The sequence below is a fragment of the Candoia aspera genome, chromosome 1, assembly GCF_035149785.1.
Source record: "Candoia aspera isolate rCanAsp1 chromosome 1, rCanAsp1.hap2, whole genome shotgun sequence".
NCBI classification, from domain to species: Eukaryota; Metazoa; Chordata; class Lepidosauria; order Squamata; family Boidae; genus Candoia; species Candoia aspera.
Genome location: NC_086153.1, coordinates 76930292 through 76955201, shown reverse-complemented (window position 1 = coordinate 76955201; position 24910 = coordinate 76930292). Strand labels below are relative to the sequence as shown.

At 35.8% G+C, this 24910-nt stretch overlaps 1 protein-coding gene across 6 annotated transcripts in view; it reads left to right on the top strand.

The window, feature by feature from the left end:
• The window catches only part of AFDN (afadin, adherens junction formation factor), a 101049-nt gene that overhangs the window by 63984 nt on the left and 12155 nt on the right, over nucleotides 1–24910 (top strand). For 3 of the 6 annotated variants that reach the window (XM_063307528.1, XM_063307545.1, XM_063307537.1), the window contains 15 exons: nucleotides 552–572; nucleotides 1296–1441; nucleotides 2311–2405; nucleotides 3402–3667; nucleotides 5914–6057; nucleotides 7958–8156; nucleotides 8920–9023; nucleotides 9318–9404; nucleotides 17351–17416; nucleotides 17547–17620; nucleotides 19618–19736; nucleotides 20785–20979; nucleotides 21496–21587; nucleotides 21686–21874; nucleotides 23179–24198. In XM_063307528.1, the coding sequence (XP_063163598.1) occupies nucleotides 552–572; nucleotides 1296–1441; nucleotides 2311–2405; nucleotides 3402–3667; nucleotides 5914–6057; nucleotides 7958–8156; nucleotides 8920–9023; nucleotides 9318–9404; nucleotides 17351–17416; nucleotides 17547–17620; nucleotides 19618–19736; nucleotides 20785–20979; nucleotides 21496–21587; nucleotides 21686–21874; nucleotides 23179–24198 (2817 nt within the window). The remainder of the gene's footprint in view (nucleotides 1–551; nucleotides 573–1295; nucleotides 1442–2310; nucleotides 2406–3401; nucleotides 3668–5913; nucleotides 6058–7957; nucleotides 8157–8919; nucleotides 9024–9317; nucleotides 9405–17350; nucleotides 17417–17546; nucleotides 17621–19617; nucleotides 19737–20784; nucleotides 20980–21495; nucleotides 21588–21685; nucleotides 21875–23178; nucleotides 24199–24910) is intronic. The other 3 variants (XM_063307571.1, XM_063307561.1, XM_063307553.1) reach the window with 1 other exon arrangement.

Below are 24910 nucleotides of genomic sequence, written 5' to 3'. Positions count from 1 at the left end.
AGAAGTATTGTTTGGGGGAACAGAAAATGACTTTTAGAGGGGGAAAAATAGGTGAGACAGAAGAGAAATAATACAAGAGTGAGTTATGAACCCCTGGATTCAAGGGCTAGAGAAACAGAAAATACGCAGTTTCGAAGAAATAATCATTTATTACTTTGTTTTGTGGTGGTTTTCATTTCATTTCTATAACAGCTATTGTACATTTTTAATCAATACTGTTATTACTGTTATGGCTAGTGCAGTGAAAAATTGTCAAGGTAGAATACTTTACTGGCTTCCATCGGCAGATTTAGACATTACTCCATGCAGGATTGTGCCATTGGTATTAATGCATTTATATAGATTGGCTGGAGGAAAATCTTTGGCTTCCTCTAAAATGTTTCTTGTATACCTCTTTTTATTTCTCATTTATATCATGTTCCCCCAGTGAAATGTTCTAATGTGACTGAGCATAAGTCTTGTGCTTTCATATTTTAGTGTTTTATTTCTAAAATTATCATGATTGTTCACAAGTTTCTTTCTTCTGTTTGATTTCCTTCGTTTTTCTCCAGGAGGTAGACCAGGTTGATCAGGTAGGATATATTGCTGGGAACTGATCCTAGCTATGTTGGCTTAGCTCAGTTTCTCATGCTGCTTCCATGTAAAATACAATATATCTACAGCTGGATTGAACATAACACTCATTCAGCAACTGGAACATGCAGTACTAAAATCCTTTTTTGACTGCGCAGCCTATCAGCATTTCATAATTTCTGCTTAACGCACTTCAGTACAGAGATGTAATGACAAAAGTTCTTTTTCTTCCTTTTTTGTTTATTTTGTCTGTGGTTCTGTTCTTTGGATCTCATCTGAGGTTGCCTGGCCTAGCATTTGTGGTCGGGAAAGGGTGAGATAGATCAGTACTTGATACTGAGTTGCTTGGTGTCAAAGCCAGTGACTAGGCAGTATCTGGGTGATAGTGGGCATTAATGAATGTGTGCTCACACACATACAGATTACCAGATAATGCATACATCTAAGCTTTCAACATTCCATGACAACATGCTAAATCCATTTCATTAATAGCATTTGGAGAATTTAATATTTTATCATTCAACTTGCAATTTAAAGCAGTTGTGACATGCACTTATATATTATTTGTGGTTTCATATAAATTCTTTGCAAGTATCTGGTATCTGAGACATGTTTGGTTATTAGGTGGTACTGGTCTATCTAACAGAGTCTTTGACAGAATGAAAGTTGAAATACAGGAAGAATTCATGTTGAAGTTTACACCCCTTTTTCAATATTTGCAGAAACAGAAGAATATTGCTGGGGCACTTGCTTTTTGGATGGCAAATGCATCTGAGTTGCTAAACTTTATTAAGCAGGATCGAGACTTAAGCCGAATCACATTAGATGCTCAAGATGTTTTGGCGCACCTAGTTCAGATGGCATTCAAGTAAGAAAAACTGATTTCTGTCTGGGGATCAATTTTACTTTTTCTTAATGAAGAGTTGCTTATTCTGACTGAATTCTAAATGTGTTTGGAAACTAAATAATGCATGTTTCTAAAAGTAAATGTTTTGATGTGTATTGTCTGTATTTTTAAAAATAATACTGCTATTTATACTGCAATAGTTACTCTATTTATTCTATGGTTACAAAATAAATTTTTGGTTTGGAGTTCCAAGAAATATCCAGGAACATTGGACTAGCCATCATATTTTAAAATTAACATGATAGCCAAAAAAAGACAATCTGAAATTTAAGACACCCTCCCATCCGCCAAAAAGAAAAATCAGAAAAAATGTTAAATACATGAAATTCCTATATATACTGTCCAGCTTCCCTACCTTGTTAAGCAGGGAAATCAATCCTAGTGATTCCCTCCACCAAAATGGTTAATATAAGTGCCATTAAATAAAAGTTAATTTGAGATGCTGATCCAATTTATATAAATTTATGACTTGGCCAAAGTTTAATATTTTTAATTCAATTTTAGTGCTGAGATATTTCTATTTCTTGGAAATAATATAGCAAAGATACTTGATAAGTTGTGAACATATATATGTATGTATGTATGCATGTATGTATGGGCTACTAGTACACTTGTTTAAAAAGTAATCCCACTGAACAATGGGGGACTTATTTTTGAATTGGTATGTATAGACATCATCTAAGAGATCTAAATTTTCTGTTTGTAATGAAATTATTTCTCTTAGCACTGCAAGCTTGAACTTATTTGCTGATTATTTATCTGCTTTTAGTAATTAAAAGTTTAGGAAAAAAAAAACCTTGAGCCTTATTAGTTTCACACAACTTTTTCAGATATCTGGTCCACTGTCTTCAGTCAGAGCTTAATAACTACATGCCTGCATTCCTTGATGATCCAGAAGAGAATAATCCTCAAAGACCTAAAATAGGTTAGATTATTATAATTAACATATTATTGCCTTGACAAAATTGTGACCCTGCTGAGTGTGTTCATGCACAGTAAGACATATCTACCTAGGGATCCCCATCACCTACTGAAAACCAGGACATCCATTACATTATTGTTTGTGTGATACTAGAATGCAATTGTGAATGTAAGTACATATACTTGCCTGTAGAAATATAAATGAATATTATAATTAAGATCTAATGGGGTCTTACAGTAAGGTCATATTTATGTAACTAAAAGATACATTACATGAACCTCACCTGTTTATATTATGTTACTGAAAATGTAACAGTGGAATCTTAAAACGTAGTAGAACTTAGATGGTAGTGTTGCAAAAACATTTCACAGTTCCTTGACTGTAAAAAATTACGTAAAATTTGGGAGACACTCCGCTAAAGTTTGAAGGAGTGGAATGCCCAAGAATACAGTATTTGAAGTGTATTGGAATGCCCAAAAATGAAGCTATATTGGGAAGTAATAAATAACTATAAATCAGCAGTAGGTTCCGTAATTAGCCTGTTTTGTGACTTAAATAGGGAAACATGTGGCCTTTAATTTATTATAGACTGTATCTGCAAATAAGAAAAAGACTGCTGCTCCCATGTTTACATATTGTTTATGTTACAACTAAGGTAACAGATTTGGCAAGTTGCCAGTTATGTAATGGTAACAGCCATCTGCTTGCTTTTGTTTCTATGAAGAGAGAGACAGGAGGAGGAAAGCCGTAAAGGATTAAAATAATAAAAACTTTTTTAATCCATATCAATTTATGTATATTAATTATACACTACATTGATATTAAAATTTTATAATATAATGTGATTTATTATAAACTAATGTAACATAAGGTGTTCAATGTTACCTTTCAGCAATAAAGACTTCCATTTAGAATTTAGCTTTTGCTATTAACGTAGATACATAGTTCTACTTAGAATTTATTGCTGAGTAAAATGTCATGTTATCTTTTTTCTTGTAGATGATGTCTTGCATACATTAACTGGAGCCATGTCCCTGTTGCGACGATGTAGAGTGAATGCTGCACTGACAATACAGCTCTTCTCCCAGTTATTTCATTTTATCAACATGTGGCTTTTTAACAGATTGGTTACTGATCCAGATTCAGGACTGTGTTCACATTATTGGGGAGCTATTATTCGCCAACAGTTGGGACACATTGAAGCCTGGGCAGAAAAACAGGGCTTGGAACTGGCTGCTGATTGTCACCTCAGTCGGATAGTACAAGTAGGTATTTGAGAATATTAGAAAAAATAAATTTTGTTTAGTAATGGATTATGGAAAAGTCACAGTCTTTTGAGGCACATACATCGAGTTGCATTAAACAGCCTAAATCACTTTAATAAACAGCTTAGGGGAATTGGGGAGGTATATTTTTGTTCAGTTCTGCCATATTGTTGACCCAGTTTCAGTACCAGAGCCTGTGGTTCCTTTGTGGAAAGTTCTTACTAGTGGTCAAGCACTATTTACTTGTGGATCTAATTCTTATGAGTAGATTTCAGAATGTGCTATTAATATTCAATCTGTATAGCGTTTGAGATTCCACAGTGTTTGATTTGTACCTGATGCTTCCCTTTGTATATTCAGAACTATTGGTAGAGTTCATCTAAATATGGATGTCTTATCTGTGCAGTTTTAATAGGCTGTTCCTAAAAGTTGATGAATCTGGTAAATTTCATGATGTTACTAATTTTCTGTTCTTCTAGACTGTTACACAGTTAGGCCTTTGATCGTGCTTGATGCCTTGCTGTATACTGTCTTTGCATTGCATTGTGCAGAAGCTATGCTGATTCTGAATTGGTGTATGCATTTGGTAATTGGCTGGATAAGTCTACATAGGCTACTTTGTGACAGCAACATACTATCTTTTCTGCAGAGTTCTGTGGCTCTGTATACAAACAGAATGAAACAATTTCAGACAAAGCCCCTTCATCCTTTCCACATCTGTCACATTCCAGTTAAGGATGAAAGTTTCTGGGAGAATTGTTTTTGTTCTTCTTCCTCCCAAGGGTGTTTTTCTTGACATTTTTCTGTTACTGGAGGAATTTGTATCAGAGCTTTTCTGCATTGCTGGTGTTTTTGAACACTATAACCAGATCCTACTGTCTTCTTCTAGATTCATAGTGCAGAGATGAAACAGTTTTCTTGCTTATACCTTAGTGTGACAGGATGGCAGTTATCTGATATCTTGCCGACACAGAGATAGAATCCATTATAACCTGGGCAGGAAAATTTACTGCACCTGTTCTTGACAGAACTCAAGCAAGGCACCCTCTTGGTCCCTGCTAAACTGAATGGCTTTCAAGCCCGCTTCATTATTTCTGTGAATAATGTGGGAACTTTTGAAGAGGAAAAATAAGAGGTCTTGCTAGTTAGCAAAGGGAAGTCATGCAGCACAATTTTCAATGTAATGCCTGTGGATACCAATATGTATTAGTGGACAGTTACTATGGTAACCCTTTCCTGTTGGGTCCATCTTCTGGCAATCAGAAAGGCACATCATGGTAAGCCCAAGTACCATTTATTGCTCCATATATCTTAAATAAACAGTAAGATGGGATTTTGTGCAGCCAAGTGTTAGCCTCAAACATACTTAGTTTTAAGTATGTCTCTTGGCCTCACATGGCCTTCATAAATTAGGATTTCTATCTCTTGTTTTCTGTTAGCAGAAAACAAGATTTTATTTAAACAGCCATTTGATGTATATATTGTTTATAACATTCATATTTTGTGAACCATTTATTAGCTCCCCTTTGGGTGAAAAAAAAGTTTGTTTAAATCATAAATATGAACTGTGTGGAAATTTGGAGATACTCAATTTATCACGAATTTGCTTAAAACAGTTTTCAGTAGAAATTTGTTTTGCAGTACTGAGTACAATTAGTTTATAGGATCCAGGGCCCTGCACAATCCTGAGAAAGGACATGTTGGTTTAAGAAACTTAGACCAGTACTATGTGCATGCCCTCTTGCACCTTTTTGCCATTTGTTTCAAGATGGAAGTGGCAGCTTCCCATAGAAATGTGGTGATACACTATTTTAATTTAGCTGGGAGCAAACATATATGTGTTGAAGTTCATTCCTAAGCACCCCCAAATGGGGAACAAACAAAACTCAAGCATTTTTAGTGATTAGGTTTGTACTTTGTAAAGTCTGGTGTTAACCCATTCCATGCCAAGACAAAATCTGCTGTATATGTAAATCTGCCCAGTGGTTATGGCATGCTGACTGAAGAAAAAAATGAAGAAAAATATGAAGAGACAAAGGATAATCTAAAACTGTGTTTCAACCTCCCAGAGTCCCCCATGAGGTGGAGGTGGGAGGTGAATAAATGTCTAAATAAATAAATAAATATTTTCTTGACAAACCTACGGAATACTAAATCAGAAACATTTTATCTATATTAAGAATGTCCACTGCTATATATGTTAATATCAAAGTGGATCTACTTATAATCATCCTTTTTCTTTTCAGGCAACTACATTACTTACTATGGATAAGTATTCTCCTGAAGATATTCCTAACATTAATAGTACCTGTTTTAAACTCAATTCCCTACAACTACATGCACTGCTACAAAATTATCACTGTGCCCCAGATGAGCCATTTATTCCACCAGTAAGTTAATCTTTTAATTCTTTTTTAGGGGCTCGGGAGTTGATTGAAGGGCATTAAACATAAGTTTCTATAATACAGTGGAAGTTACATGGTGGTGAATGAAAAGTTTTTTTACTTAAGCTAATACTAATGTTAGAAACAGAGTTCTTAATTGATGGTCTCTTTTATTGTGTGCATGGCTTTTTCCTTCTTACCAAGAATATACAGGGAGTTCTCACTTACCAACCGCAGTTAGGACCGGCAACTCTGTCGCTAAGCAGCACAGTCATTAAGTGAAATGTCATATATGTCTCCAACTTACAATGTCAGTATCAGCTGTACTTGTTAAGGAAATCACCGCAGGTCATTAAGCACAGTATCACATGACTGTGACTTGTGACTTCCTGCCAGCTTTCCTGTTGACTTTGCTTGTTGGAAGCTGGCTGTGAAGATCACAAATGGTGATTATGTGACCATAGAATGCTGCAACCATTGTAAATGCATGCCATTTGCCAAGCATTCAAATCTTGATCACGTGACCTTGGTGACACTGTGATGGCCGCAACTTCGAAGATAGGCCATATGTCTCCTTTTTCAGTGCTGTCATAACTTTGAACAGTTGCTGAACAGGTGGTCGGTAAGTGAGGACTACCTGTAAAATAAAACTGAATGCTTGTCTGTGAAGTATGCATTCACCACTGGTAGTTACGGAGATCAGAACTCATTTAAATTTGTACAAAATTAGAACTGTTTCGGGAGATGTTCTGGAATGCCCTTTTGAGAGCAACTCATACATCCAACTTGAATGTATACTCTGTACTAAGTAAAGACCTTCTCCATAATCATGGTATTTATTGTTATAGTTCTGCTAGGTTTTGTTGATTACATGGCTATTCTCTATTCAGAGGATCTTATGGTTCTCAGATTTGAGATTTTATCTCTTTTACTTAGTGATCCATTTTCAGCAGAGCTGCTTGTATTTTGTCGCTTATACTTATGATAACAGGTAGTCCTCGCTTAACAACCATTCGTTCAGCGACCATTTGAAGTTAAGATGGCACTGGATGGATGGTAGTTATGACCAGTCCTTGAAGATATGGCCGTTGCAGCACCCCTGCGGTCACATAATCAAAATTTGGGGGCTGCCAGGAGAAGTGTGAGGTCCTGGCCTAACGACTACAACTGGAACTACTGGAACTGCCATCACTAAGTGGTGCAGTCATGTGATGTTTCACCTAACAACAGCTTCGCATAGCAATAGAAATTCTGGTCCCAATTTGGGTCATTAAGCAAGGACTATCTGTATTTAGCTTATCTGTTTCCTAGAACAATGACTGCAGCTCAAATGAAATAAATGTTAAATGTGTATTTTAAGAGGCTCAAATATAATAAACTGCTACATTTTTTAGAATGAGATTATTGAAGTCTCATGAAATTTGACGATCTTTTGGGATTTTGTCTGGGCAGGGCACCATCATCATCAGATAAAATTGCATTATCAAAATCAGACCCTGAAAATGTGGCCAACTTATAAATTAGGTGACTTTTTTTTTTTTGCAACAAGAATTCTCTTTGGGAAATTCAAAATTCTTTTTGATCATGAATTATTGAAAATGGGAAAAACTCCACACTAATGCTAAGTATTCAAACTGAAACTTAAAAATCTATTTTTAACTTATATTTAATACTCCTGAAATAATCTTACTTAATGAATAATTGTTCTTAGCAGAACAATGAATATCTGCATTGGTTTCTGGATCAATTAATAACACGCTTATAAGTTTATCTTTACTTTTTTAGTGTCTTTATTTCTAGCAGCTAAAATAAGTTTTTAAAAAAGTAACTTCAGGCAGCTAAAATGTAGAATTCCCTTGCCTGGATTTCCATGTACAGTGCTGTGTATTTTTTCTTTTTCCACCAGGAATTAATAGAAAATGTTGTAGCTGTTGCAGAAAATACTGCTGATGAACTAGCTCGTAGTGATGGTAGAGAAGTACAGTTAGAAGAGGATCCTGATCTTCAGCTTCCTTTCCTTCTACCAGAAGACGGTTACTCGTGTGACGTTGTCCGAAACATTCCAAATGGATTACAGGAATTTTTAGATCCACTCTGCCAAAGAGGTTAGCTTTTTTAAAGCTTGCATTTATATAGAAGTTATCCAACCATATGACCTAATTTAGTGCAACAACAACTACAAGCAGTGTATGTAAAACACAGAGTTTTTTTAAAGGGAGAAATAGGGGAATTGATTGAAAACATAATCACAGGCAGAATAATTTGTAGAAATACAACCAGATTTCTGGGAAATCTTCCTGGTTGAAAAATAACTAGTTCAAATGTTAACACAGAACACATATTGCTTTTATTTTGTAAGCATGATTTCAGCTGTTCTTGTTCTTTTAATTTCATGCAGAATTGCCTACTCAGTCTTCTTTATATTGAAAAAAGCTTAAGAAATTACGTAAAAGAATGTTTTAAGAAGAGAATTTTTAACTAGAGCTACTGTTAGTTTAATACACGCCCAGTCCTTCTTTGTGTTCTGTAAGGTGGTTAAAACAACTCTGTTACACCATGCTTTTAACCCGAGTTGATTGTTTTATGGCATAAATCTTGAGGGACAACTTCATGTACTATACAGGTTTAGTTTCTGTTTTCTCCTATATTCTTATTACTCGGCTGTATGCCACCCAGAGTCTACGGATTGGTGTGGGTTACAAAAACTGCAACTAAATAAATGCATTTACCAACTTGATGCCCGATGTTATTTTTTTTTAGTAATGAATCCTTTGTGGAGTGAGTTTTTGGTGGTCTCTCTTGTGTTCTGATTAACTTATTTGAGCATATGGAATATAAGTCCTGTTATCCATTAACATTTTCATTTAGGGTTTTGCAGATTAACACCTCATCCACGATCACCAGGAACTTGGACAATATATTTTGAAGGTGCAGATTATGAAAGCCATCTGTTACAAGACAATGCAGATTTGGCAAGTATTCATATTGTGGGAGAGATGACAAAAATAGGTAACTTTAAACTATTCAGTGAAATACCAGATTTATACTAATCTGCATGATGGTAAAGAATTTAAAAATTCCCCAGCTTTTTCTTACAGTGGAAGAAAAACCATTCCCTTAGTATTCACCATTGGTTTTTTCTTATTCTTTAATATTGGAACAGTTAGACAGCAGAATACCTTAAAGTTTAAAAAAATATTCAGAATTATATCTCAGGAAGTATTCTACTCAGTTCTTAATATTTTCTCTTTATTTTATTTCTGCAGGCTCAGCCATTGAGGAAAGAACCTGAAATAATCACTGTAACACTAAAGAAACAAAATGGGATGGGACTGAGCATAGTTGCTGCTAAGGTAAGGTACTAAATGATTTATTTATATGAAACTTGTTACTCAAAGTGAGAACAATAGATCATGTATAAAGCTTAACATGAATAAACATTAGAGGCAGCCGTAACACTTAAAAGCTGAAAAAAAATACTTGGTGTGGCAGACATCTGCCCCAGTCTTGTTAAAAAGTTTTCACTAACTAATGAAAGAGAACAGAAAGTAGGCCGCCCAAAGTTCAGTAGGCAAGGTATTCCATGGTACTGGTATAGCAACTGTTTAATTTTTCAGGCACAGATGAGACACAAGAAGGGTATCTCCACTTTATCTTAATAAGGAGGCAGGCTGGTATGAGAGCAGGTGGTGATGTCCATCATGATATTTCTTGCTTTTTTATGATAAAAGTCAACACAGTCTCACTAGATTTTCCTATTAGAAATAATTGAAATCTGTTAGGGTGAGAGAAACAAGGCATTTCTTATATGGAAATAGTAATTTAAGTGTCACATATTGTATGACATTTAATGTTATCCATAAGAGAATAGTCTTTCTTAATCCTGAGACATTTGGAGACCAACATCTCCTTTACCTCACACCAGAAGTAGAACACCAAAGAGCTGCCAATCAAATAAAGATGCAAAATAGCTGCTCAGATGAATGGGCACATATTTCTACCTAAGGTTCTATGTGCATAAGCTCAACACAGCAGGTTTTTTTTCAGACGGTGGGTTAAGATCAACACTTCTTTCTCCCGTTTCTCTTTTTGTCCCTGCTGCCCCTTGCTTTCTAATCAGAGACAGTTTTTGTTGATATTGCAGTTGGAAGTTGAAACCCTGGTCAGTTTAGCCAGAGATCTGCCAAACATTAATTAATACTATACATGAATAGATTGTTATAGATTAGGAAGTCCCTCCCCCTCCCCCCAAAAAAAAATCTGGAAGGAGACAACAGCAAACTACTTCCATATTGTTGTCAAGAAAACCACATGGATGTGTCCAGGAAATCATCAGGTTGAGTTCAACTTACAGGAGGCTTTACCTTTAATTTGCCTAAATTAGATATAACGTGTCTATATTGTCTGAGCAAGAAAGGCTTGCTTGTTGATTTTCTAGTTTGTAGCAACCTTAGCATAATCTAATGTAAATTCTTGACTCACCAGTCTTCAGCCACCAGATGGTGCACTGCTCAAGTATTGTAAAATATTAAATTCATGTAACTAAAAATGAAACTCTCCCTAATGTACTATTTGAAACTTCATATTTCAGATTATTCTGTAAATTGTATCTTCATTTGTGGGACCGTATCCTTAGTTCTTTGAAGGAAAATGTTGCTTAAAAGAATCTGTGGTAGCAGAGCTTGATTTATGTAGGAAAATACTGGGGAGATACAGAAAACAAGTCCGAGCTCTATTAGGAATAAGCTCTGATATTATTTTTTTTTAAAAACTCTGCCTCTGTTTATTTGGGGTTGATAATGCTACAAACTTTGTGGGTGCCTTCATATTAGCTATAATACACCAACAGAATCCAGATTTTTAATATTTAAGAAGTGAAGCCAAATTACAGGAGCTGTTTCCTTCAGCAAGAGCTGTTTTGTAAGCAGTACAGCTTGAATGGATCATCTTACGTTGAAAATAATCCGATATGTGTGAAGAAGCTTGCTTCACTTCCGACTTTTCACAAAAAATGTCTGCAGTCTCACCAAAGCATGGGGAGATAAATGGACCAGATAATTTTCTAAGGGGAAAATTTTGATAGTTCTTTTGTTGCAGATAAGCAGGCCTAGCTCTCAGTTATTTAGAAAGGATATGTAAGAATTCTGGAATCTTTGAAGGAAAGAAGTCATGAGTTCTGTGACTTTTCTATAAGTGAATGATGTGGTCCAGTCATTAAGATGTTGGGCTAGGAACTGAGAGATCCCTCAGTCATGGAAGCTTATTGGATATTTGGGAAGCAATTTCTCTCTCAGGCAGACCTATCTCACAGGCTTGTTTTGTGGAGGGAGAGAATTGGAGGAATAAGTGTTATGTACACAGATTTTAGCTCCCAGAGAAAAGATGGATATAAATTTAACAAGGAATGAAATAAATAGCAGACAAATTCCATAAATAAAATTTCTTGTTATTGGTATTTAGAGGAAGAGTCCACATGGTTGTTGGTCTGATATTTATTTCTCCTAAACAGTATGCAAATAATTTCAAAATGTTATTCTGGCAGTGATCATTGCTTTTGTGCACCAACTAAGAGTATTTACTGATGTTTGTCCCAGAAACTATTGATCCACTAAGTATTTTGCATTAAGATGCAAATAGAACACTTGGTAAGCTTATCACTCATTTCTTTTATGAGTTTTTCATTTTGAAGAGTTCCTAGTGTAATTTGTTATTAACAGGTGAACAATTTCACTAGCCTTTTTGAAGCAAGAGGAAAATTACCTTGTAGAATGAGACAGTGGAACAATTTATAAGCTTGTTATTCTCTTCTATGCTCCCTAAAATTCCCATTTTTCTATAGTCTGATCACATTAATTGATTAATTTCTTTTTATTTCCCAAGAAGCAAGTTTTTGAGAAAGATTCAGCAGGGAGTCAGGGTTGTTTTTCCTCTTGTAGCCTAAATTCCTCTTGAAGAGAATTAAAACTTACTTCAACTATTTCCTAGTAGGTGAGAAACGTACTTTTCTTGTACAATTTTAATGGGATTAATGTATAATCAGCTTAAGTATTTTAAATGCCTCTTAAATGTCCTGTAATAAAGAGTTGAACAATATCAAACTTTCTGCTAAATAATAGTGTTTTTAAGTGCTAAAGTATCTAAAATAAATTGTCTTTGTTTTCTTAAAAGAAGGAAAATTTGCAAAGGGATATCATTGGTCTTCATATATTCAGTAGCGGCATTTTAGCAATTCAGCAAATATTTGGCAATTTTAAATTGTGACTTCATGCCTTGTCACAGACCAACCTGATGCAAATTGTTGGCTGCTGTTTAAAACAAATTCCTGAACTAACCACATTTTTAACCAATTTAATCACTACACTGTTTCTCGTGTTTGGAATGGTGAGAATAAGGGAAAGAGTTTTATGAAAAATGACCTGGCAAACTGGGACAAGAGGCCCAGTTCTGTCCCATTTATCTAGACTTCTGTTTTCTGGTTGTGTGAGTGTAGTATTCTATCTACAACCATTTTTAGAATTTTTTTACATTCTGTATAAGATTCTATTATCAATTTTCTCTACCATTCCATCCTCTTGACAGCCCTATAAAAGTTTTTCTATGCACTGGAAGTTTGCTGAAAGCATGGCTTGTGAGTTTGAATCCTTCTGCTAAGTCTTACAGGATGCTTCCTTTTCAGATTATAAAGTGCAAATGAAAATCTGGGTACAGACAAGCAAGACAAGACATCTAGATACAAATTTTCAATTTTTTTATGAGTGTCAATATCATAGAATAAATTCACACTTTTATTTTTCAGCTGATAACTTACTACTTTGTAAATTGTATTTGCCTTATTAATTTTGTAGTTGATATCTGATATTCTGCAGCAGATCCTTGTAAACTTGGCCCAGAATTACTTTCAGGAACAGAATCCAAGATTCTGTTTTGATTCTCCTGGGATTTTAAAATTTATATTAAACTGTATATATCAGTTGAAATTCAAATAAACTTTCTGATAGATATTATTGAAGGAGAAACATAAACTGACTTCACTGTTCACAATTTGCCTGAAATAACAACTACAATACCCAACCACATTTTAGTTAACAGTGGATTAACTAAATCTACCATTAACAGGAGATGACAGGGGTGTGGTATTGGATCAAACATCCAGGAAGCCAGCCATGTTTCTGTTAACTCAGCATATCATTTACAACATCGGCCTTCTATATGATAGTTCTGAGCATAGCCATTGTGCGCTGAAAGGCAGTTGCTATAATTCCAGTACTGTTCTGAGTGCATTTCCTACTCTTGCTGTAATGATTTCCAGTGGCAAACCAATTGTCAGCAACACAGAGACACACTTGCTGGCACTTAGATGGTTGCTTACCCTTAACAGTAAGAATTACACTTTGAGTGGCAGAGATTGGATTATTCGGGGGTCAGGGATAATAATGCTCTGAGAGAGGGCAAAGTTTAGTAGTATTATGTCTAAAATAAGTTTTGATGTTAAATGCTGCTTAACTTCCAACCACACTATGGTTACATTTTATGAAATCCAGATGATTTGGAAGCAGTGTGTGCATGCAGTTTACTTTACAAATATATCACTTGGGGGAGGAGGGAGGGAGGGAGGGGAGGGGCTAGCATTTGATTTCTTCAAATCTGTGAGCCAGCACTTTACTTCCTGTTTAATTTGGATTTTCTGTATCTTGTACAATAGACTGATTGATTTTTCTAGGCAGTATCTGCAGTTTAATAAAACTCTTAAATGAAAATCAGTAGCAAAACTGTAAGAGCTGGACTATTATATCGATTGTAGCTAGTGTTGATAGATGTTATGCAGTAACAGTGCCTGGCCAAATTATCCTGCTGGGTGTTTTGGAAAATCTAGCAGACTGAAAGTTGTGGTTAAAGTCTAAGAAACGAGTGAGGCGTTATACTTTCTGGAGTTACAATGTGGTTTTCAGTCGTTGGAAGAACAGAATCCTTGGTAAGTCTCTTCAGGGAAAGTTTCCCTATAAACTTACAGTTTTAGTATTCTTCCTAAACTTCCAATTAGTCTAAAATTGTTTGGCAGATGAATGTATGGAGCACTGCTGTTATAACATTACTATCTACTTTTAGCTATGGCATTTAAAAAAACAAATAACACAAATAATTTGTACATAAAGCCTGTTCCTATTATTTGATAGTAAATGAGAAGTACAGTGACAGGGTTTAATCTCTGTAACTTGTTGATAACAATTGTTATATTAACTGTTGAAAAATCATGCCTAATTTAAGCACTTCTTTTCATGCTATCTGATAAAATAGAAGTATTATTCAAATCCTGGATTTATAAAAATTAGTAAGAATAATTTGACATTAAAAAAAAAGAATTAACAGGCTTCTGCAAATGTTCCCATTTCATAAATGTTCATGTAAGTAAAATAAATGTTTGGTTGTGATGTTAGAAAAGTATTTTAAAATGTCTTGACAGGAGGATATTTGAAAGATCAGCTGGCCTAAACACAATTTTAGCTGATCTTGTTTGCTGCTTTAGGTTTGTCAGTTACTTTTTACAAGGAAAGTCAAAATGTTCTCTGTTAAGTGCTATATTTTTTCCTATTTATACTTTGATATTGAAAACTAGAACCCAGTGAACTTTTCAAATAGTGATAGTAAAAAAAAAGTTTAAACTGATTAATACAGTGAAGAAAAGTACAGCATTTGAGCTAAAAATATCAATAATAATACTCAGTGGGAAACTTGAAAATTATTTTATATTAAATCTTAAAAAGCCAAGCAAAAAGGCTTAACCTTATGTATGCTGTGTGTGTGTGTGTGTGTGTATAGGTGTCTGTCTGTCTGTCTGTATGGAACAGTAGAACAAGGAAATTATAACTAGGAAACAGTATAATGTTAGACATGCTTACTTGTAGGCATGTATAGGTATACCCATAATAATTGTGTTTAACATTGACACCTGAAGTCCTATTTCTGTTCCAGTTCATAAAAAGGTATAATTGCACTTGACTTCTAAACCTTCCTCTTTTTTTAAAGGGGTGCTCGATCACATTTGATTTTTTTAATCCTGAGATTTCTGTCTTACTTTGCCTTTCAGCTTGTCTTATTCAAAATTTTCAGTTAATACTATTACATTATCCTGTTCAGCTGCTTCTCTTGAAGAATATATATAGAAGCTAGAAATACTGTCTTTAATCACTAATTTTTTGTCTCAGAGATTAAGTGATCATAGTATACACACTTGGGGATAGCAGATGAGCTCATTAGATAGAAACAAGGCTTTCCTGAAAATCTGTAAGTTCAGTGTAGAGATCTAATGGTAGAATTCCACACTCATGTTATACAACCACTCACTAAAGTGGGGACAGGCCATTTTCACTGGAATTGCTTCCTCTGTACTCTCTTGCACCATCCAAAAACTTGCTCTACAAATTTTCAGGAAGAAGTAGGAATTTGTAAAGTGACTTCTAATGGAACGATATTTTCTATTTATAAGCAGCTATTCTGAATCTTTATATTTTATTAAGTTTTGGGATATATCAGGACTTCATTAGAAATTGTGGAGTTGTATTTTTTTCTTACTCAATTCTGGAGGGGAGTAATTTTTTCCAAAAAACTTTGAACTGGTTTCTCTGTCACTTGAACTTGAGTTCATGGAATACTCTTTTTTTTCTTCTTCATTGTAACATTAAGACATTCCTAGTAGAATACCTCTGGCCATTAGCCTACAAGCTGCTTGGAATTCATCTCCAATGTTATACATCAGATTTCTGGTTATGAGTATCTCCCTTGTTGTTCTACCCCACTCATCCCATTCCACCCCAATTGAGTCAAATCAAAATTTACCCTACAATACTGCCCAGTAAAAAAGACAAGGATGATACATGCTAAGCTTATATAATACTATACTTTGGATTTGATGACAAAAATTATTTTGGAGCATGCAGAGGTGCTCATGGACTGCCTTATCAGCAACTCCTTAGAAGAACTGTGACCTTTATCAGGATTGCTGTGAAGCACCACTCTTCAAATCTAAAGTGCTGCCTGTTTCTAGTAAAGTACTTCAGAGGTATTCTTCATTGATTGTCAAAGGGTGCTACAGGCAACCCTCCCCCTATATGCTTTTATTTAATATTGAGTTTTGTGTTACTCTGCAATACCATCCTTTTATTATACTCACCTGAAATGTCAAAATGTTTCAGGAAAGCAAAATCATTTTCTTACTGAACATTATTTTAAATGAAATGTGAACCCGCAAACCATCACGGGAGGTATTTTCCAGTGGTAACAGATTATTAGGAAACCTTTAATGAATAGTCTAGCCTGGTGGCTGTGAGAATAATTTCTCTGTGAAATTGGTCAACCCATTCATCATCAGGGTTGATTCAGGTGATCTACCTGTCCTCTTTCTTCCCCACCATTCCACATGTGTCCCTCCCAAAGCTGTATACTCGATGGAAGAAGACAACCATCACAGACATCAGCAGATATAGCTTTCTTTGACTAAAAGCATTTGGAGCTTCTTACCCAGAAACATTGTTGGAAGCATGTACCTATGTTATTGGAAAGCTCCTTTAATACAGAATTGTACTGTTCAGGAATTAAGTGTTTGCATTGGCTAATACAGTCATCAGTATGGAGCAAGGAACAACTCTAATGCAAATGTTACTACTTGCACTCCAGCCTCTGTAAAGGAAATTCCTAGTTGTTGATGCCCATAACCAAAATAAGAAAAAATACAGTATAGTTAGTTGCTAAAGGTCTGAATTAAGAGCAGGTAGGAATAATTTACCCCCAACTTTGTAGACTGACTCCTAAATACATTATTTCTTCCACTCCAGTCTGAAATACAAGAATTGCAGTAGTGGCTGTCCTTACCAGAATTCTTAAAAGTCTGTAAGAATACTCTATACATAGTTGAGATTGCTTTATTACTAACAATTTGGTAATGCATAAGATGGTGGTAAAGTCTGTGGAAATGTGTAAAATAGAGCTGGGAGGAACATAACCTTCCAGAGGTTGTTGAGCCTAAATTCCCAGCATCACTCATTGTTAAGCAGTGCTACTATTTTTCTTTGTTGCTAAAAAATGTGTATCTTCTACATCACTATTTATAGTTAAATATATTTACTTCGTTGTGTCCCTAGGGTTGCTACAAATTTTTAAAAACTTTGTTTTGTGATCCAATGTATGGATAATGGGAAATAAGAGAATCTAATTCAGTTAGACCATTCTCTTATAAAATATCTTTATGATTACAGCTTTAGTTGTCCTTTTTTTTTAAAAAAAAAAATGCTTTATATTTTTTTAGGGTGCTGGTCAAGATAAACTTGGCATCTATGTCAAATCTGTGGTAAAAGGAGGTGCTGCAGATGTGGTTAGTAATGTTTGTAATTATTTTAAAAAGTTTACTTAGTGTTTTAATTTTGAATATTTCTAAACTGTATTTAATCTGTTCTCATGTCATATGAAATAATGTAACTTTGTTTTATCAAATATGTAACCAGGATGGTCGATTGGCTGCGGGGGATCAGCTGCTTAGTGTGGATGGACGCAGTTTGGTTGGACTTTCTCAAGAAAGGTATATCATGCTCTCCTGAGATTGTATGCATAGAGTAGATGTTTGTGCATTACATAAAACAGGTGCAACTTGTTGGTTTTTATGTTTTTTCTTTTGATTTATTTTATGCTTCTCCATCGTAGCTCAAACATATTATTGGTCATGCTATAAAGGCTGAAATGTATTATTTTCACCCAATACATTTTTAGTATAGATATATACAGTGATGCTTAAAAGTTTGTGAACCTTTTTGAATTTTCAAAATTATACTTGTTCATTTATTTATTGAGGAAAATGATCGAAAGGTACATATTTGTTTGTGGCAAAAGTATGTGGGCAGCAATAACTGCAACTAAATGTTTTCAAGATCTGTTGATCAGTCTTGCACATCAGCTTGGAGGAATTTTAGCTCATACCTCCTTATAGAACAGCTTCAACTCCAGGATGTTGGTGGGCTTCTTCACATGAACTGTTCGCTTCAGGTCCTTCCTGATTAAGGTCAGGACTTTGACTTGGCCATTCCAAAATGTTAACTTTCTTCTGCTTTAACCATTTTTTGGTTGTTCAACTTGTGTGCTTTGGGTCATTGTCTTGCTGCATGACTCACTTTCTCTTGAGCGTCAGTTCACAGACAGATACCCTGACATTTTCCTGTAGAATTTGCTGGTATAATTCAGAATTCATAGTTCCATCAATGATGGCAAGCCGTCCTGGTCCAGACGCAGCAAAGCAGGTCTAAACCATGACACTACCACCATATTTCACAGATGGGGTAAGGTTCTTATGCTGGAATGCAGTGTTTGCCTTTTGCCAAACATGCTTTTCATTCAAGCCAAAAAGTTCTATTTTGGTCTCATCCATCCACAGAACATCCTTCCAATACCCTTCTGGCTTATCCACATTGTTTTTTGCAAACTGTAGATGGGCAGCAATGTTCTTTTTGGAGAGTGGTGGAACTCTTGCAACACTGCCATGCACACCATTGTTCAGTGTTCTCCTGATGGTGGTCTCATGAACATTGCTATTGACCAATGCAAAAGAGACCTTTAGTTCCCAAGATGTTACCCTGGGGTTCTTTGAGACCTCCTGGAGTGTTCTACACTTTGCTCTTGGTGTGATCTTGGTTAGTTGACCACTCCTGGAGAGGATAACAATGGTATTGAATTGCCTCCATTTGTACATGATCTGCTGACAGTGGACTGGTGGAGTCCAAACTCTTTGGAAATAGTTTTATATCCTTTTCCAGCCTGGTGAGCATCAAGAACTGTTTTCCAGATGTCCTCAGAAATCTCCTTTGTTCAAGCCATGACACACTACCACATACTTGAGTTGTGAAACTCAGACTTTGGTAGTGAATACCCAGAATTCTGTTATTTAAATAAAGCAGAACCTCCCACACTCAGACTTGATTATCATCCCATTGAATGAAACACCTGACTCTAATTTCCCTTCAAATGAACCGATAATCCTAGAGTTGTTTCAGGCAGAATTCTGTGGGGGGGGGGGGGTGGAAGGGAAGAGAACAGAAAAATGTGAAAGGCATCAGCATCTATGGCTGAGAGGAGGCAGTAATGAGAGGGAATGAAAGGCACTGGGAAGATCAGGAGATTCACAGGCTAGTGGAATATACCATGCTGGGAGCTGCTGTGCAGCAGAAGTGAGAGAGGACAGTGTGCAATAACCTTCCTACTTACCTGTTAAAATTACTCCAGGATCCCTGCAAGTTTTCTTTTGGCCAAAACCCAACCCAACAGGAACATTCTGGTTTTCATTTCTGCTGAATTACAGCCAGTTTGAAATTATTCGCTAGAATGACAAGAATTCAATGTGTGTGTTTGGGGTTTGAAACAAAATAATTTTCTGTTTGGAAACAGCTCTATTGGATTCCCATAAGTAGTTTATTTATATTCATTGTGTACAGTTTTTCTACTGACTGAATGCCTCTAAATTTGCCCTATAATAGTTGGTTACTGCTGGTTCTTGCAAACTCACTGTTATGTTTTCAAACTCTTACTCAGAGCTGCAGAACTGATGACAAGAACAGGAACAGTAGTGACACTAGAAGTAGCAAAACAAGGAGCTATTTACCATGGTCTAGCAACTCTGTTAAATCAACCATCTCCAATGATGCAAAGAGGTAAACAACTAAAATACATTTGTCCAAATACAAAATGTACATTGAAAATCAGTCTTAAACAGGTTAGTTTAAAAATACTGCATATTCAGGTACCTAATATGTGATCTGATAAGCTGATTGCTCTCTCCCTCAAGAAGGCTAAATGTAAAAGACCCAGTTAAGTTCTGCTCCAAGCAACAACATGGAATTGGCTTGCCACTGCCTTTTTCCAGGATGTTTTTTCAACTTTCCAGTCTAACCTACCATTGTAGTATTTTCCAGTGGTCTCCGTTTAGTACAAACCAATTTAATCCTGGAAAGCTTTTTCAAGATTAACCTGCTACTACCTGCTGTTGAACATCCAGGGCAGTACTTACAAGTATTACTGTGCAAACATCTTATTGTTTACTCTTAAAATCTTATTGAGTTCAGTGGGATGCTTAGTGTTAAGCACATTCCATATAGGACTGCACTCTTAATTGAGTGAGATTGATATCCCCAGAATAATAAGATCAACTCTCCTTTCTTAATCTTTTCTTTTGTAAAAGGGAATAATAATGACTTGTTGAAAAGGCAGAGATTCATATTGTAAAGCAATTTGTATGTTAATTGGTTTCATATAATGATGTCTGGGGTTTTTTCTACTGATATTGTTTGGCAGGTATAAAATCAATCTGAACACAGATCTGTGTGGTTGGCTACTGTTCGTGTAAATTGCAGCTGTGGTCCAAAATCTCAGACAATGATCTTTCCCAGCTATATAACATGAGATAATTTTAGTGTAGAAACTAGGAAAAGAACCTGGAACATTATGTATGTACAGTAATATACACTGGAGAAGGTCAAGAGCATTTCATTTGAGTTCTATAGGACCAGGAAATGCAAGCAAATTTGTAGCTTCATGTTTTTGTATACCTGACTCTCCCCTTGCATGAACTTTGCTTTTTGAAGCTGCACATATGAAGAAGGTTGAGGGAGAATTTAAAAACAGGATCCTCTACTTTCATTGCAGACCAAAAGAACTATTATGATGTTCTCTCTCTCTGTCTGTCACACACACACTGTTCAGTTTCAGATCGCCGTGGCTCAGGTAAACCCCGACCAAAGAGTGAAGGTTTTGAGCTATATAACAATTCTGCTCAGAATGGATCACCTGAAAGCCCTCAGCTACCGTGGACAGAATATAATGAACCAAAGAAGTTGCCAGGGGATGATAGACTACTGAAGAATCGAGCTGATCACCGATCTAGTCCTAACGTAGCAAGTATGCAAGCACTGGCTTACAACTGTTTCTGTGAATTAATACCTATGTAAAGCTGAATTAAACTCTAAGGCTAAAGAGATTGGAATTTTTATAACTAGCTACAATATAAATGAAATTAGTAAAAATGAAAATTATTTTCTTATTATTTAAATAATGTATATGGCTACCAATTCAAACATTGTGACTCTGGTGTATGCTAGACTCAGAAACAAATTTAGATAAGCAATTTCAATTAGCGGGCAACTAGAAACTCAGATTCATACCCCCCTCCACACAGGAACTCTAATCATCCTGGCCTCAAAGCTCAAGGAAAAAGCCAAGTTTTTACTGCCCTTATGAAGGCTGACAGGGTTGGGGCCAACCACATTTCGGGGGGATATTGTTCCAAGGAGCAGGCACCACAGTGGAAAATATCATTGAAGAAGAGCTAATAAGCTCTGTGGGCCTTGTTTTTTCCTCAGTTTGTAAGTTTTATTTTGCTTGTGCTAACAGTTTAAATATCCTTGTCCTCAACAGATCAGCCTCCAAGTCCTGGGACCAAAAAGGCTTACACTGCAGGAACTACAAACAAGATAACTTCAGTGTCTACTGGAAATCTTTGCACAGAGGTTAGAAGTAGCAAAGAAACCTTTTCCTGTGAATATTTATAAAAAGTATATGATATTACTTTTTGAAGCCTATAAATTATATTTCCGTATTTATGCAGGAACAGGTACTACCAGCTAGACCTGAAGCATATCCAATCCCAACACAAACTTATACCAGAGAGTATTTCACATTCCCAGCCTCCAGGTCTCAGGATCGAATGGGTCCTGTTCAGAATCAGTGGGCGAGTTATGAAGAAAAGCCCCAAATTCCAGCTGAAAGTAATCATTTTATCAATACTGCAAATCAGGTTAGAAATAATTTGCTTGATCAAAATATGTAATATATAAGTAGACAGAATAAGAACTATGATGACTGGGTCTGATCTAGTATTAAGTAGTTGTAAAAATACCTCCATATTTTATTAGATTTTGCTATTCCTCAAAATATAGTATTTGGCTAGTTTCTAAACTAGAAACTAATGCTTTACAATATATCCACATCACTATGAACAAATCCTACACTCAATTGTATTGTGTTTGAAAAGATGACAATTTATATTTGGAATTGATGGTTGAAATGTAGGAGCAGTCTGATTAATTTAAAAAATCATGTTTAGAGCTTTTCAGAAAGAACTGCTGTATAAGAAGAGTGGGGTAAGGGTTGCAAAGTATAAAATGCCTGGTTTATCTGTGTTTTCTTTTAATATCCAAGACATTACTAATCTGTTCAATGCATTTTAATAGTGTGCATTGTATTCAGTGCTTTTGGACTAATGGAGCATAAGAAATGCATTCATCCAAAACAAGGCACTTTTTAGGTCATAGTTAAGGTCTTTGAAAGAGAAGCATAGAAATGTTGCCTTTGTTCATAGCTGCCAGCTTTTCTATCTGGCCTGTTTTGTATTTAAAATAAATTGTAGAAGTACACAACAAAGCTTGAGAAGCTTATAAACAGATTAGAAATGGTGTATGTGGTATGTTCTTATTACATTTCTGTGCAGCAGTTGTATTTTGTCTTTAATACTGCAAAACTTCACAGCTAGCATGGTATCTTTTGACAATGGAGCATTTCATAAGGAATTTACAGATCAGATAAATGCTTCCCTTAAATAATTTTCAGCATTGCAGGAGGGAAAAAAATGAGTAGGAGATGAACTATAAGGCAGGGTGAACAAATGGTTCCATTTTATCTGCGATATTGATACATATAACTGTAATTATAATAAAACTTGCCAAAGCAATGGGAGGAACGACAAGATAAGTTAGTTATTCATATAAGCTCTTCGACCTAAATATTTCTGACAGCACAAGTTAGAGAAGGGATAATGGTTTGGCATTGTTCTAAGGAAAGGTATACAGCATGGATTCTGCTGTTGTGACATGTGCTGAGAGAGTTTCATAATCCTGTCTCAGGCTGTTTTAGAGTTTGTATAACTTGATTGGAATGAAAAGCTGAATTTAGAGTAGTGTATATTACCACTTGTTAAAATGTGCTAAGAGCAAGTGAGTAAGCATTTCATAATCATTGTAAAAGGTAATAAACTGTCATTTAGTTTTGCTGTATTGGCATGTCAACATGTGGAAACTAATGTTATATTCTTTATTTTTTAAGCGTGTGACGCGTTCTCAGGAGGAGCTACAGGATGATAAAGTTTATCAGCCAGAAAGGAATCAATTAGAAGTTGTCATACAAAAAGATATGGAATATATTGATCGAAAATCAGATAGCGATCCATGGATGAATTCTTCTGTGGATTCTAGCACATCAAGCCAAGAGCATCTAAACAATTCCTCTAAGTCTATCCCCTCTGGATCTTCTTTAACCAAAAGTGGACCTGGCCGTTGGAAAACACCTGTAGCTACTCAACCAATGTTGCTGGCAGTTTCCCAGTCCACAAGGACAGATCTCCCTCCCCCTCCGCCTCCCCCACCAGTGCACTATGCAGCTGACTTTGATGGACTGCAAATGGATTTACCCCTCCCACCACCTCCTCCACCTCCAAATCAGTTGGGGTCACAGTCATCTCAGGTTGCTGCTGCAGAGCGCAAAAAGAGAGAAGAACATCAGAGATGGTATGAAAAGGAAAAAGCACGTTTAGAGGAAGAACGAGACAGAAAACGTCGGGAGCAGGAAAGAAAACTGGGGCAAATACGTGCTCAGCCACTAATGCCAGCTCAGTCATTGCTTCCTCCTCTTCAGCAGGTGAAACCAGAGAAACCTTCAACGCTGCAGAGGTCTCATGAGACTGTCATTAGAGAATTGCAGCCCCAACAACAACCCCGAACCATTGAACGAAGAGATCTCCAGTATATCACCATAAGCAAAGAAGAGCTGTCCTCCACTGATAGTCTGTCTCCTGATCCCTGGAAAAGAGATGCTAAGGAGAAGCTGGAGAAGCAGCAGCAGATGCATATTGTGGATATGCTGAGCAAAGAGATTCAAGAACTTCAAAACAAGCCAGATCGAACAGGTGAAGAAAATGACCGCCTGCGCAAGCTTATGCTGGAGTGGCAATTCCAGAAACGACTTCAAGAGTCAAAGCAAAAAGATGAGGATGAAGATGAGGAAGAAGATGATGATATCGATACTATGCTGATTATGCAACGCCTAGAAGCTGAGAGAAGAGCAAGGGTAAAATGAGAAAATCCTTTTTAAAATGCATTTCATGTGCTAAAATTTCTGCATACTGCTAGTGTAAATATAAATTAAGTTTCACTACAGGATAAAGGAGGACTGGACTCTCATAATGTCCCTGTCTTTCATTGCATATAATGAAGTTTGGCCTTGACTATCTTGATTTGTCAATTAAGTGGTGTGTTGCTAGAAATTATTAGGGGGAGGTAACCCTCTTTCTGGTCCCCTTTTTTCAAAAGCAAAACAAAAAAAAACCCTATTCTAAATATTTTGTGAGATAGATAGACAGACAGACAGACAGACAGACGCATGTTATGTAGATACAGTTGCATTTGTATGATGCATATGTAATATTCCAGAAGTTTAGTCTAGCTTTTTTTATCTTGTGCCACTGAAAGCTGTTTTAAATTTATATTTCATATGTTTAAAGTCCATAGCATCACATGATTTGGAATGTTCGTTCCCAAAGAATGATTTTTGTCTTTACCAAGAAAAATAGCTCTTCAGTAAATCTGCTCGTAAGAATACAGCTTCAAAAACAGATTAAACAATCACATACTTCTTTAAAAAAAATTATAGAATCTGAACTAGCTAGTTTAGGAGGCTAGGGGGCTGTGTAAATAACACCGATGAATGGTCAAATTATAGTAGCAACTTGATTTCAAGGTTTGGTTTTTTTTTTTTTCTTCAGTAACTGCTTTCTATGTTA